The sequence below is a fragment of the Calidris pugnax genome, unplaced genomic scaffold (assembly GCF_001431845.1).
Source record: "Calidris pugnax isolate Ruff unplaced genomic scaffold, ASM143184v1 scaffold17, whole genome shotgun sequence".
NCBI lineage: Eukaryota > Metazoa > Chordata > Aves > Charadriiformes > Scolopacidae > Calidris > Calidris pugnax.
In genome coordinates, this window is record NW_015090794.1 from 13099349 (window position 1) to 13111617 (window position 12269).

The 12269-nt window shown below is 44.3% G+C and overlaps 1 protein-coding gene across 4 annotated transcripts in view; it reads right to left on the reverse strand.

The window, feature by feature from the left end:
* CLUAP1 (clusterin associated protein 1) overlaps positions 1–12269 on the reverse strand; it is an 81670-nt gene that overhangs the window by 17624 nt on the left and 51777 nt on the right. For all 4 annotated transcript variants that reach the window (XM_014936141.1, XM_014936142.1, XM_014936140.1 and 1 more), the window contains one exon: positions 10594–10666. In XM_014936141.1, coding sequence (XP_014791627.1) covers positions 10594–10666 — 73 coding nt within the window. The remainder of the gene's footprint in view (positions 1–10593; positions 10667–12269) is intronic.

Below are 12269 nucleotides of genomic sequence, written 5' to 3' on the forward strand. Positions count from 1 at the left end.
GAGGATCAGAAAAGCTGCAAATTCAGCAAAATCTGTGCCTCCAGGCCTCCTGCCCACCACTCAGAAAGCCAAACAGCCCCTTTTTCATTTACAAAAAAAAATATGTATCACTCTAACCCAGCTCAATGGCTCCCATCACCCAGCCCAGCTCTGCCCAGTACAATCCCAGTTATCATCAGCTGAGCAGAATTGTGCTGGGCCGAAATCCCAGGGCCACAGAAGCAGAGTATATTGCTGGAAATGTATTTTAATACCCAAGATAAAGACAAGGTGAGTACAGGCTTCTTAAAAGGGATTAGTGGACAATTATGTGATTAAACAGCAGACTAGTGCAATGCTGGAGGGATTAATGGACAATTCTGTGATTAAACAGCAGACTAGTGCAATGCTGTGTGCAACCCGCCCTACCTAGAGCACTACAGGGTTCCACCACATCATAGTATCATGGGATGGTTTGGGTTGGAAGGGATCTTAAAGCTGCCCTAGCTAGAGCACTACAGGGTTCCACAATATCATACTATCATGGGATGGTTTGGGTTGGAAGGGACCTTAAAGATCATCGAGTTCCAACCCCCCTGCCCTGGGCAGGGACACCTCCCACCACACCAGGTTGCTCCAAGCCCCCTCCAACCTGCCCTTGAACCCCTCCAGGGATGGGGCAGCCACAGCTTCTCTGGGCAACCATCCTACATCCCTACCGTACGTGCCCTGTGTGTCCAGTTTTCAACAAAATATTCTTGGTATTCATAAAAAAACGACAATTCAGAAAGTTTAACTACATATAGAAAGAAACTACTTGTTGCCCCAGGAGAAGTCACAATCACATCCGTGCAGTACTGCGTAACAGAAATCACAACGCGTCAAGACAAGGAACATTCTTTATGGAGAAAAAAACGTAGATTTTTCTTAGTATCAGCATAAAGCAAGAAGAAAATAAAGCAGACTGCTACGAATGCCCACGTACCGGTACACGGAGTACAGGACACACTCTAAGGGAGCTGGCTTATGGGATTTGCACGGGTTTACGTGAAGATTATTTGCCTTTCCGCAATAAACTGCAATTCAGCAATCCACGTGCCCAAATTTAGGCCAACGCTGGCAGCTGACTGGGGCTTAATGCTGGTATTTTAACAAGCTCTGGTATTTTTACTACAAAAAGGTAATCAACAGAACAACTCTATAAACTCTGGCCCATTTCCCCACTGCTGTGATTTACTCTACTGCACCGAGAACACTGGCAAAACCCCAGACTACCTGAGAGAGAATATACTGGGATTTTAAATGCTGCTTGCCTTACATTTCAGTATTTCCATTTCAGAAAGGTGGGTTTCAGTCAAATAACTCAGTTTGATTTTAAAAAGTCCAACCACAAAAGGTGCATCCTGGTTACAACTGAAAAACACCCTCAGAAGATGCGTTATTTGTTCCAAAGAACACCTACTGCTTCCAGAAAAAGCCAGAGCAGATACCTGGACCGATAATACTATATTTAAATGATTTAATTTTTGGTAATTTGCAATGCTTGAAGGGAAACCAGCATGATTTAATAACTTACCAGTGATTTCATTACAGATTTGTTAGTTTGCATAAATATTCAAGTAAACGTATCCAACTGTAAAATAAGAAGGTAGTGTGGTGAAGATAATGAACACAAAGGACATCGCTTATTGAGATGCTTGAGAATTAGATGTAAGTGTTGTTTAGTGTGTTCAATTTCATAATAAAAATCACTGCTTTGAAAACACAGGCAGTGGCTCCACAGCAATTACTGGATTCAGCAGGATGTTGGTTTCGGCGCAAAAAAGCCATAATGAAAAAATCAAGTAGGCAACTGACAGCCCCTTCATCCAAAACAAAATCCTTTTAATAAGTAGCAGGAAATTTTAGAATAGGAAAAAAAAAAAAAAAGAAAAAAAAAAGGGTGGTTTGGGATTTTAATGTGACCGACCAAAGGGAGGAGGAAGTTCAGTTCCCACATGAAAGCCTTGATTCTACCAAACCCAGAATCACAGAATTATCTGGGCTGGAAGAGACCCTCGGGATCATCGAGTCCAACCATCTACCCTACTCTAAAGTTCTCCCCTACACCATATCCCCCAACACCACATCTAAACGGTTCTTAAACACAGCCAGGGATGGGGACTCAACCACTCAACCCATACTTGTGTCTCTCCAAACCCAGAGACACTGGTTGTGTACATCAGCCCAAATAATTAGAGATTTGCAGGTCTGCGATTTGAACAGGAAGAAATGCTTCCATATATATTTATTTCAGCAGGGAATGTCCTTAGCACAAAACTGAGATCCTTCATCTGAGAAAAAGTTCCTCCTGGTACTGAGATCCTGGATCAAGGTCCAAACCCCACTGGTTCCTACTAACTCCAGCAGGCAGCAGAAGTTCAGACCTGTACATTAAAACTGGGCAATAACCACCAAACACCAACCGGTTGGTTGTAGAGGTCTAAGGGCACTTTCTTACCTTGCTTGGTCATTGTCAAATGGTCTATTCCTACAGTATCCAAACTCCCATTTTTAAGAGTAAGGGTGATTAACCACTGCCCAGGGAAGCAATAGGTCTCTGTCGCTTGAAATAATTAAAAATAACTCTCTATGACAAGCTCCAGTTAAACTGGGATTTGTAGTCCTGGCACAGGAATAAGCAGCTAAGATATTTTTTGGCCTCTATATTTCATAGAGAGGTCATATTCAGTGACCATAACTATTTCTAACGGTCCTAAAAGCCAAGAGTCCATCAAAGCACTATCAAATTAGAACATGAATTTGCAATTATTTAACAAGCAAACCAGCAGACTCTCGTGGACAAATTCCAAGTGTGTGTTACAGGAAGATGGATGGTCTGAGCATCCTGCCGGTGACAGCGCTGAGCGTTAGCAATATCATCCAGGCATCTCGCCCCTGGGGGAATTACCCAGCCACTCACTGCTAAACTTCACATGCCAGAGTTGCTGCCGTGGGACTTTTGGGTTTTAAAGCATCAATTCTGGAGAAGGAAGAGGAGGCCGAGAGATTCAGGGCAGCACCAAACTGCAGCAGCGTCAGGCGATTTGCTGTCCCAAGCACAACATCTATATTTGCCTGGTTTAATGGAGCGAGGAGATAGAGCTGAGCACTTTTTGCTTGGCTGTCAGAAAAGAAAGAGTTAGCTTGGCAAGAAGAACCGGCCAAGGAAACGCTTTGGGTGGGTATCGAGCAGAACTGAAGCTCCCCGGGAGCATCAGTTAATCCTCCTGCTATTGCTGAACAACACTGAAATAGTGCAAATATCACAAAATTCAGAGGGAGGGTTATTCATTCCACAGACCGAGCAGGGTGAGCTGACGGGTGCGGCACAGCAGAGAGCGGTACAGGCGATGAAAAATGCACTTTTTACAATGGGTGCGGCACAGAAAGCAGTACAGGCGATGAAAAATGCACTTTTTACAACAAATATTTTTGCAAACTGAAATAAAATCTTGGGCATTGCATTACCCAAAAGAAATACAGGAAATATCTTGCAAAAATTCAAAGGGTTTATTTTTGTATTTTCAAAACAAAGTATTTTACTTTTTTTTAACTATAGTTTATACAGTCTGCTTTTAAAATGACTTTTTTTTTAAAAAAAGAAACTGCAAGAAAAAGAAAACTTCAGTTTCTTTTAAAAAAGAAACTGAAGAAAACGCACAGGAAAAAGCGCGTAGAAAAGCGAGAAAAAGCTCTATAAATGAAATAAGCTGATTAGCCTGGAGAAACTATTTCAGTCTAGAAGCGTTTCCACTTGGTACTTTTTGCTCAGCAAAAAACGGTGTTTTTTCAACCTTGGATGAACTTAAAAAAAACAAAAAAAAATATATTGAATTTCCGCCGTGGTCAGTGACCTTCCCAGCCCTTTTCTCTCACCCCCAGCCATCAGCAGAGCAGCTCTTCACGTATCTGCACCTGACAATAGTTCTATCACCAGCCTTGGCAGTGCCCATCCCAGTGGTGTCTAATAGGATGCTTTAAGAGTCACCGTTCCATTAACCACGAGGGGACCGAGCCCCGAGTCCCAGTCAATTGGTGTTTGTTACTTTGCACCAACCTTGGCCCTGCCACGGGGCAGGACTCGGTGTGAAAAACACCATGTTCCTCTATCGCTTTCTCAAAGAGGATCTGATGTGACAGAAAGGGTACAAAAATAACAGCAATTTCCTCACCGCTCATCACAAAACACATTTCTGGACCGCTGTAAATACTTAATTGGATATATTTTCATCACGGAAATAATACTCAAAGCCTGATCTGTATCTGGAGTTCAACATCTTTACATAATTTAAGAATGGGTTTTCATAAAATTTAGCGTTAGCTTTTCTTATTTTTTAGTGCAGTGGTTTTACGGGGATGCTCTGTCAGAAGTAAAAGATGATTTGCTGTGTATTCTAGCAAAAGAAAAGAAAAATCAGGCTGTTGCTGAGAGATACGAGACATTTTTGCAAGTTTTATGCGAGTACTGTGACATATCCATGGGCTTTCTACATTCTTAACACAAACCTACACAATTCAACTTATATTTCACAGCTCTTCTTTACAAGAATCACAGAATGATATGGGGTTGGAATACAAGAATCACAGAGTGATATGGAGTTGGAAGGAACCTCTGGAGATCATCCAGTCCAACCCCCTGCCAGAGCAGGGCCACCCAGAGCAGGTCCCACACGAACGTGTCCAGGTGGGGCTTGAATGTCTCCAGAGAAGGAGACTCCACCACCTCTCTGGGCAGCCTCTGCCAGGGCTCTGCCACCCTCACAGCAAAGAAGTTCCTCCCCATGATTAGATGGAACTTCTTATATTCAAGTTTGTGCCCGTTCCCTCTTGTCCTGTCCCTGGGCACCACTGAAAAAAGCCTGGCCCCATCCTCCTGACACCCACCCTTTCAGTATTTATAGGCGTTGATCAGATCTCCCTTCAGTCTTCTCTTCTCCAGACTAAACAGACCCAAGTCCCTCAGTCTTTCCTCATCAGAGAGATGTTCCAGGCCCCTCATCATCTTTGTGGTACTTTGCTGTCCCCTCTCCAGCAGTTCCCTGTCCTTCTTGAACTGGGGAGCCCAGAACTGGTCCCAGTGCTCCAGATGGGTCCTCACCAGGGCAGAGCAGAGGGGAGGATGACCTCCCTCCACCTGCTGCCCCCAGGATGCCGTTGGCCTTCTTGGCCACAATGCTGAGATTGAGGTTTCTCTGGTATTAGTTCAGCCTGAAACTCAACTGAGAGCCATCCAGAATTCCTGCAACTTCTGCTGCAGAGAAAGGAACTGTTAATTTGCAACCCTACTTCCCGAATTAGCAGGAGATAAGGTCAGAACATCCAGACAATAAGAGAACTGCATCAATTACGAAGGTCCGCAAAGGTAAGAGTGCTTACAGGGGCAGAATGGATGCTGACTTTTATCAGTTAATGGTAACAAATTTATCACGATTCCAGCCTGTGCTGTTAGAAGAGCCTCATTAAGTGTTTTGCAGCTCTCAGGGGCAAAGTGTAATGAGAGTCAGAGAACCTTCCCTTTCCCTCGCAGGAGGCGCCAGCCCCGTGCTACCCCTTGGCGTTGGAAAGCAACGAATCTCTTCAAACAAAGCTCACCTCTCCACCCCACACCTTGAAGATGCAGCTGGGGGAGTCTCAGGAGACATGAGGGCAGCCTGCCCACCTTCCACAGGGCAAGGAGCTCACCCCTTCACCTCCAGAACCCATTGCATGGGCAAGAGCAAGCCAGAGCAGTCTCTACTTTACCAGTCCTGCGAGCAGGCACAGAAGATTTGATGGGTTGAAGGTCCAGACAGCAAAGACCTGAGTTTTTTGACAAACTGAAGATGGAAGACAGCTTAGGATAAAAACATTACACAAAAATGCAAATGGAATAAGCGTTTTCTCCTCCAAAACCTACCTTAGAAAGGTCCTTCTAATGGTGAATAGAAGTCCTTCTTTAATCTTCCTTGTGTCTACCTCATTAACAGGGCACATCCCATCTCAGAAGAAGGATGGAGCAGAGTCCCCAAACACAGGTGAAAGAAGGTTTAAGTGTTCACGCCTGTAGCATTTCACACAATACTCACAGCACTTGGTTGATAAAATCACCAACTGCCAGACCAAGGTTTAGGGCTCTTGGGAAGGCTCCAGGGCAGAAACTCCATCCCTTATCGCGCTTCCTCTTTCTAGTGTGAATTTCGCTATTAACCTTCGGGGCGATGCTGCACCGATTCTGCTGCTGTTTCTTCAGCTCCTCTAACAAAAATACCTATTTTTCTTGTGACTGGGATGCTAGGATTAATGTAACCATCTCTTACCAAAGCAGATCTCTTGGTTTTGAATTGTATAAAGGGCACAATTTAACTAATAACGTGAGGAGGAGAGCGGGGTCTGGTCTAAGTGGAGAGCACAGCCCGGTACCTGATCATTAGATGTTAGCAAACCGTGGTCTCCAAGAACCTTATGATGTTCCACAAATTAACCTTACAGCACGCAGTAACAAAGCTGTGCTCCCTGTTCATGAGTGGGGAAACAGCCTCCGAGAGCCAAATTTGTTGTCTCAGTTGACTTCCACACCACTGCAGGCTGGAGCTGACAAAGATGACTTGATTTTCCAAGGTGATGGGACACTCAATAAATGAGCCAACACTGAAAACCAGGATCCCGGTGCTCTTATCAGTAGAATAAATACTAATTATGAAAATTAAGTACTTGAATAAAGATGTATTATGGTGATATTTTTGAGTCGTTAAAAGTCATAATCATGTGTTCTTAGGGGGCAGTTATATCACTCACTAAAAAAGGCAAGGTTCATATGATTTCAGAGACGCCAAATTATAGTTTTCCATGATGCCAAAGAAAGTGAAAATCCACAGCCAAGGAGAAAGTGGGTCAGCAAATTTTCATGTTATACTTCACCCTGCTAATTACTGATGATAGGTGTCATCTCCTCTTGAAATTATTCACCCTGGAAACTGTCAGAGAGCAGGACCTGGACTTTTTAACTCAAGTAAATCCTTGAAACAATTACACATTCTTGTAATTTATATTTACAAATCTGATGTTTTCGATAAAACTCCTTCAGTTTTTACTGCATTGACAGAAGATGATGAGATAAAAGATGGGCAGAAATGAGTGAATTTCATAGAATCATAGACTGGTTTGGGTTGGAAGGGACCATTAAAGGCCATCTAGTCCAAATCCCCTGCCCTGGGCAGGGACACCTCCCACCACACCAGGTTGCTCCAAGCCCCCTCCAACCTGCCCTTGAACCCCTCCAGGGATGGGGCAGCCACAGCTTCTCGGGCCAACCTGGGCCAGGCTCTCACCACCCTCACACCAAACAAGTTCTTCCCCACAGCTCAGCTCCATCTCCCCTCTTGCAGGGTCCAACCCTTCCCCCTCCTCCTAGGGCTCCCCTCCCTCATCCAGAGTCCCTCCCCAGCTTTCCTGGAGCCCCCCTTCTTTAGGGACTGGAAGGGGCTCCAAGGTCTCCCCAGAGCCTTCTCTTCTCCAGGTTGAACCCCCCAACTCTCTCAGCCTGTCCTCCCAGCAGAGGGGCTCCAGCCCTCCCAGCATCTCCATGGCCTCCACTGGCCCCTCTCCAACAGGTCCATGTCCTTCTGCTGTTGGTGGCCCCAGAGCTGGAGGCAGCACTGGGGGGTGTCTCCTCTCGCCCTGCTGGCCACGCTGTGGGGGATGCAGCCCAGGGTATGGGGGGCTTTCTGGGCTGTGAGCGCAAGTTGCCGGGGCGTGTAGAGCTTCTCATCCACCAACACCCCCAAGTCCTTCTCCTCAGACCCTCCATCCCCAGCCTGGATTGATCATAGAATCATAGAATCGTCTAGGTTGGAAGGGACCTTAAAGATCATCTAGTCCAACCATCAACCTAACTCTGACAAAAAAATACATAAGAAATAAGCAATAAAAAAATCACTAACCCATATTCCTGATACCAAGGGATGCCCTGACCCAGGTGCAGAACCCTGCACTTTTCCTCTTTCATGAGCTTGCTCTGAAAATCTCTGCCAGCAAACAAACTGTGAAGCGCTACTTTTATGCCTTTACTCAATTTCAGCTTTCATGAACTCTCTCTCTGATCCCGAGAATTAACTTCCCTTCTATTTTCTCCCACTACCATATAAAAATGCACATATTGCAATATTAAATTCACAGGGGTAATTAATGAGGAAGTTCTTGCTGACGCTTGGCTCAAAAGGAGCAAAATGTGTTAGCTTTCTCCTAAACCTCAAGAGGTTATTATTCCCTTCTGATCCTCAGCTAGAATTCTAATTAATTAAGAGTAAGTTTAGAAAAAAAGAAAAAAACCCTGATTTTTAATTGCATTTACATTTTGCAGGTACAGAAAAAAAAACCCCAATTTTTAATTGCATTTACATTTTGCAGGTACACTAAAATCAAGCAACTGCAAGCGGGCAAATGTGGATCCCACTTTGAAGATCACAGATACATTAAAGAGGATTTCAAGCTGAGAGGTTTTCATCTGCCAAAGCTATGATCTGATGGACACATCACAAAGACTGATTCTGAACACGTAACCAAACTCCATGTCATGCCACGTGGCAGACAAACTGCCGAGGACAGAAATGACCCTCTGCTTTTGCAAGGCACTCCAGCACAGGTGTGATACGAGGCAGTCAAGCAGTCCCACCACCCAGTGAGACTACTCACCTACAGGCAAGAATTTTGCAGAGTAGAACTGCTTGACTACTCACCTACAGGCAAGAATTTTGCAGAGTAGGATCCTCTAACTAAGTCTGTTGGCAAACAGACTTTTCAGCAGCAATCCCACCATGCTGGGACAAGTGTGACATCCCCAGTGAGCCCACACAGGCTGTGGTAATAGTCAAACAAAGGCTAAAATCCGCTCACTGTCTCATCCTGTTTTCATCCCTCAGTGCTGTGGGTAAAATTTAAAAGGCAGAGGAGTGTTTCACAAAGGTGAGGTTCCCTATTTCACTGCTGTCCTTTCAAAATTATTATCATTCCACGTTTTCTAATAGAGCCTGTTGACTCCACCATCTATCCCATGTCCCCTCCCCTTCGTGCTTGTTAAGTGGCTACTTCTACACGAAGCAGCGAGTACTTAACGATGTCCCTGCTAATAAAAGGCGTGAAGAAACCCCACTTACTTCCACTCTTAAGCAGGTGCTGTTCCTCTTCCTTCAGCCTGCTCTGCATCAGGCGGAGCATGTTTGCTGTCTCCGGGGATGCAGCCCAGGGTATGGGGGGCTTTCTGGGCTGTGAGCGCAAGTTGCCGGGGCGTGTAGAGCTTCTCATCCACCAACACCCCCAAGTCCTTCTCCTCAGACCCTCCATCCCCAGCCTGGATTGATCATAGAATCATAGAATCGTCTAGGTTGGAAGGGACCTTAAAGATCATCTAGTCCAACCATCAACCTAACTCTGACAAAAAAATACATAAGAAATAAGCAATAAAAAAATCACTAACCCATATTCCTGATACCAAGGGATGCCCTGACCCAGGTGCAGAACCCTGCACTTTTCCTCTTTCATGAGCTTGCTCTGAAAATCTCTGCCAGCAAACAAACTGTGAAGCGCTACTTTTATGCCTTTACTCAATTTCAGCTTTCATGAACTCTCTCTCTGATCCCGAGAATTAACTTCCCTTCTATTTTCTCCCACTACCATATAAAAATGCACATATTGCAATATTAAATTCACAGGGGTAATTAATGAGGAAGTTCTTGCTGACGCTTGGCTCAAAAGGAGCAAAATGTGTTAGCTTTCTCCTAAACCTCAAGAGGTTATTATTCCCTTCTGATCCTCAGCTAGAATTCTAATTAATTAAGAGTAAGTTTAGAAAAAAAGAAAAAAACCCTGATTTTTAATTGCATTTACATTTTGCAGGTACACTAAAATCAAGCAACTGCAAGCGGGCAAATGTGGATCCCACTTTGAAGATCACAGATACATTAAAGAGGATTTCAAGCTGAGAGGTTTTCATCTGCCAAAGCTATGATCTGATGGACACATCACAAAGACTGATTCTGAACACGTAACCAAACTCCATGTCATGCCACGTGGCAGACAAACTGCCGAGGACAGAAATGACCCTCTGCTTTTGCAAGGCACTCCAGCACAGGTGTGATACGAGGCAGTCAAGCAGTCCCACCACCCAGTGAGACTACTCACCTACAGGCAAGAATTTTGCAGAGTAGGATCCTCTAACTAAGTCTGTTGGCAAACAGACTTTTCAGCAGCAATCCCACCATGCTGGGACAAGTGTGACATCCCCAGTGAGCCCACACAGGCTGTGGTAATAGTCAAACAAAGGCTAAAATCCGCTCACTGTCTCATCCTGTTTTCATCCCTCAGTGCTGTGGGTAAAATTTAAAAGGCAGAGGAGTGTTTCACAAAGGTGAGGTTCCCTATTTCACTGCTGTCCTTTCAAAATTATTATCATTCCACGTTTTCTAATAGAGCCTGTTGACTCCACCATCTATCCCATGTCCCCTCCCCTTCGTGCTTGTTAAGTGGCTACTTCTACACGAAGCAGCGAGTACTTAACGATGTCCCTGCTAATAAAAGGCGTGAAGAAACCCCACTTACTTCCACTCTTAAGCAGGTGCTGTTCCTCTTCCTTCAGCCTGCTCTGCATCAGGCGGAGCATGTTTGCTGTCTCCTGCAAGAGGTGAAAAACAATGGAATTAGAAAAGCTGCCACCTTGCCCAGTCAAGTAGCTAATTGGATGGTCCCACAACAACCATTAGCGGCACTCACGGGTAGAATGAGACCAGAAAATTTCAGCGTTGAAAACATTTAATGACAAAAAGGTCTTAATTGAAATATGGGAGCTTCTACTTACTTTGCCCATGAGGGTCAGGATATAAAGCATATACTCAGGTAAAACAGTGCACTGAAAATCAACCACACGTTCCCACCGGCTGAAACCCCATTTATCCCATTGAAAATGAGTTCACTTGTCTTCATCCCACAGAAAATTACTACTGATGGAATCTGCTGTCTTTGGAAAGCAGCCTTTGGTAGTTGTTTTCAACCAATACTCCATTGAACACCAGAAGTAGTTGGTGAAATGACCTCAGCTTCATAATACACAAACCAAACCAGAATAAACTCACATTTTTCCGTGCACGCAAATGAAACGGGGGCATAAAGCCCTGTCCATAAGCTGGAGAAGTATAGCCATCTACTGCACTATAGGATTTGGGTGCAAAGGAGAACCATGACAGTGAGGCTGCACAAGGTAGTCTGTTGATTTTCTCTTTTTAATTTAGCGGGTCGTCAGATAAAAATATGCTGAGGAGCATTATTGTAATGACAGAATAATAAAGCTATGACAAATGCAGTTGAGAGCAAATGGAACACCGCTGAGGAAGAGAAGCAAATCGCAAGTCTCAACCCATTTGAATGATAATAGAAAATGTTACCAAAAGGCCCACAAGGACTCAGAAAACCCAAGTCTTGCACAATCAACTGAGTAAGGAATGTGACAGCCCGGAAGGGGAGATGGAAGCTGGTGGCAGCGGGGCAGTGGCAGTCAAGACAGATGTTCTCACTCCAGCAGAATGGATTGATACAAAACCACAGCTGGCTCTGTAGACAGGAACTGATGAAAGGAATTTTCATTTTCTAGGATGTATGCACTTGTGGAGCATCACAGACCTGGTAGACTAAAGGGACTATTTGATTGCTGAACACCACAAAGCCATTGTAGGAGGTGTTTCGCTGAGTTCAGGAAGTTCTCCATCCAGTTAGGACTAAAACCCAGCACAGGTACCAAGAGGCTGAACTTTAGGAACTGAGGTTCACTGTTCCAATATAAGCATCAGACAGAACAATGTATTTTTAATGACATCTAGTTTAAATTTGGGTAATGTTAATGGTGAATATCGCACTAAACATGATGGAGCAGGTAAGATATGAATACATACAATCAGATTCAGGTAGAACCTACAATACTAAACAGGTGGCAAACAACTGGTGGAAGGATTTGGCCACCACGTTTGCTAATTTTAGTCTCTTCAATTCCAGTCAAGCGAGACAAGTAGATGGGAAAGCTAATTGACTGTGGACTGAACTAAGATTTTTCTGAGTGTTTCATTTTTCTATGCAAAATATGCTTATAATTCAAAACACCAGTCGCTTCGACATGGTCAAATCCCCAATTTACAGTGCATTTGCAGAAAGGAAATACAGGCTCAGCTGGAATATCCAGGGGATGGAGGGAAGAAAGTAAGAAGAGCATCTGAAAATGGCTGAATGAT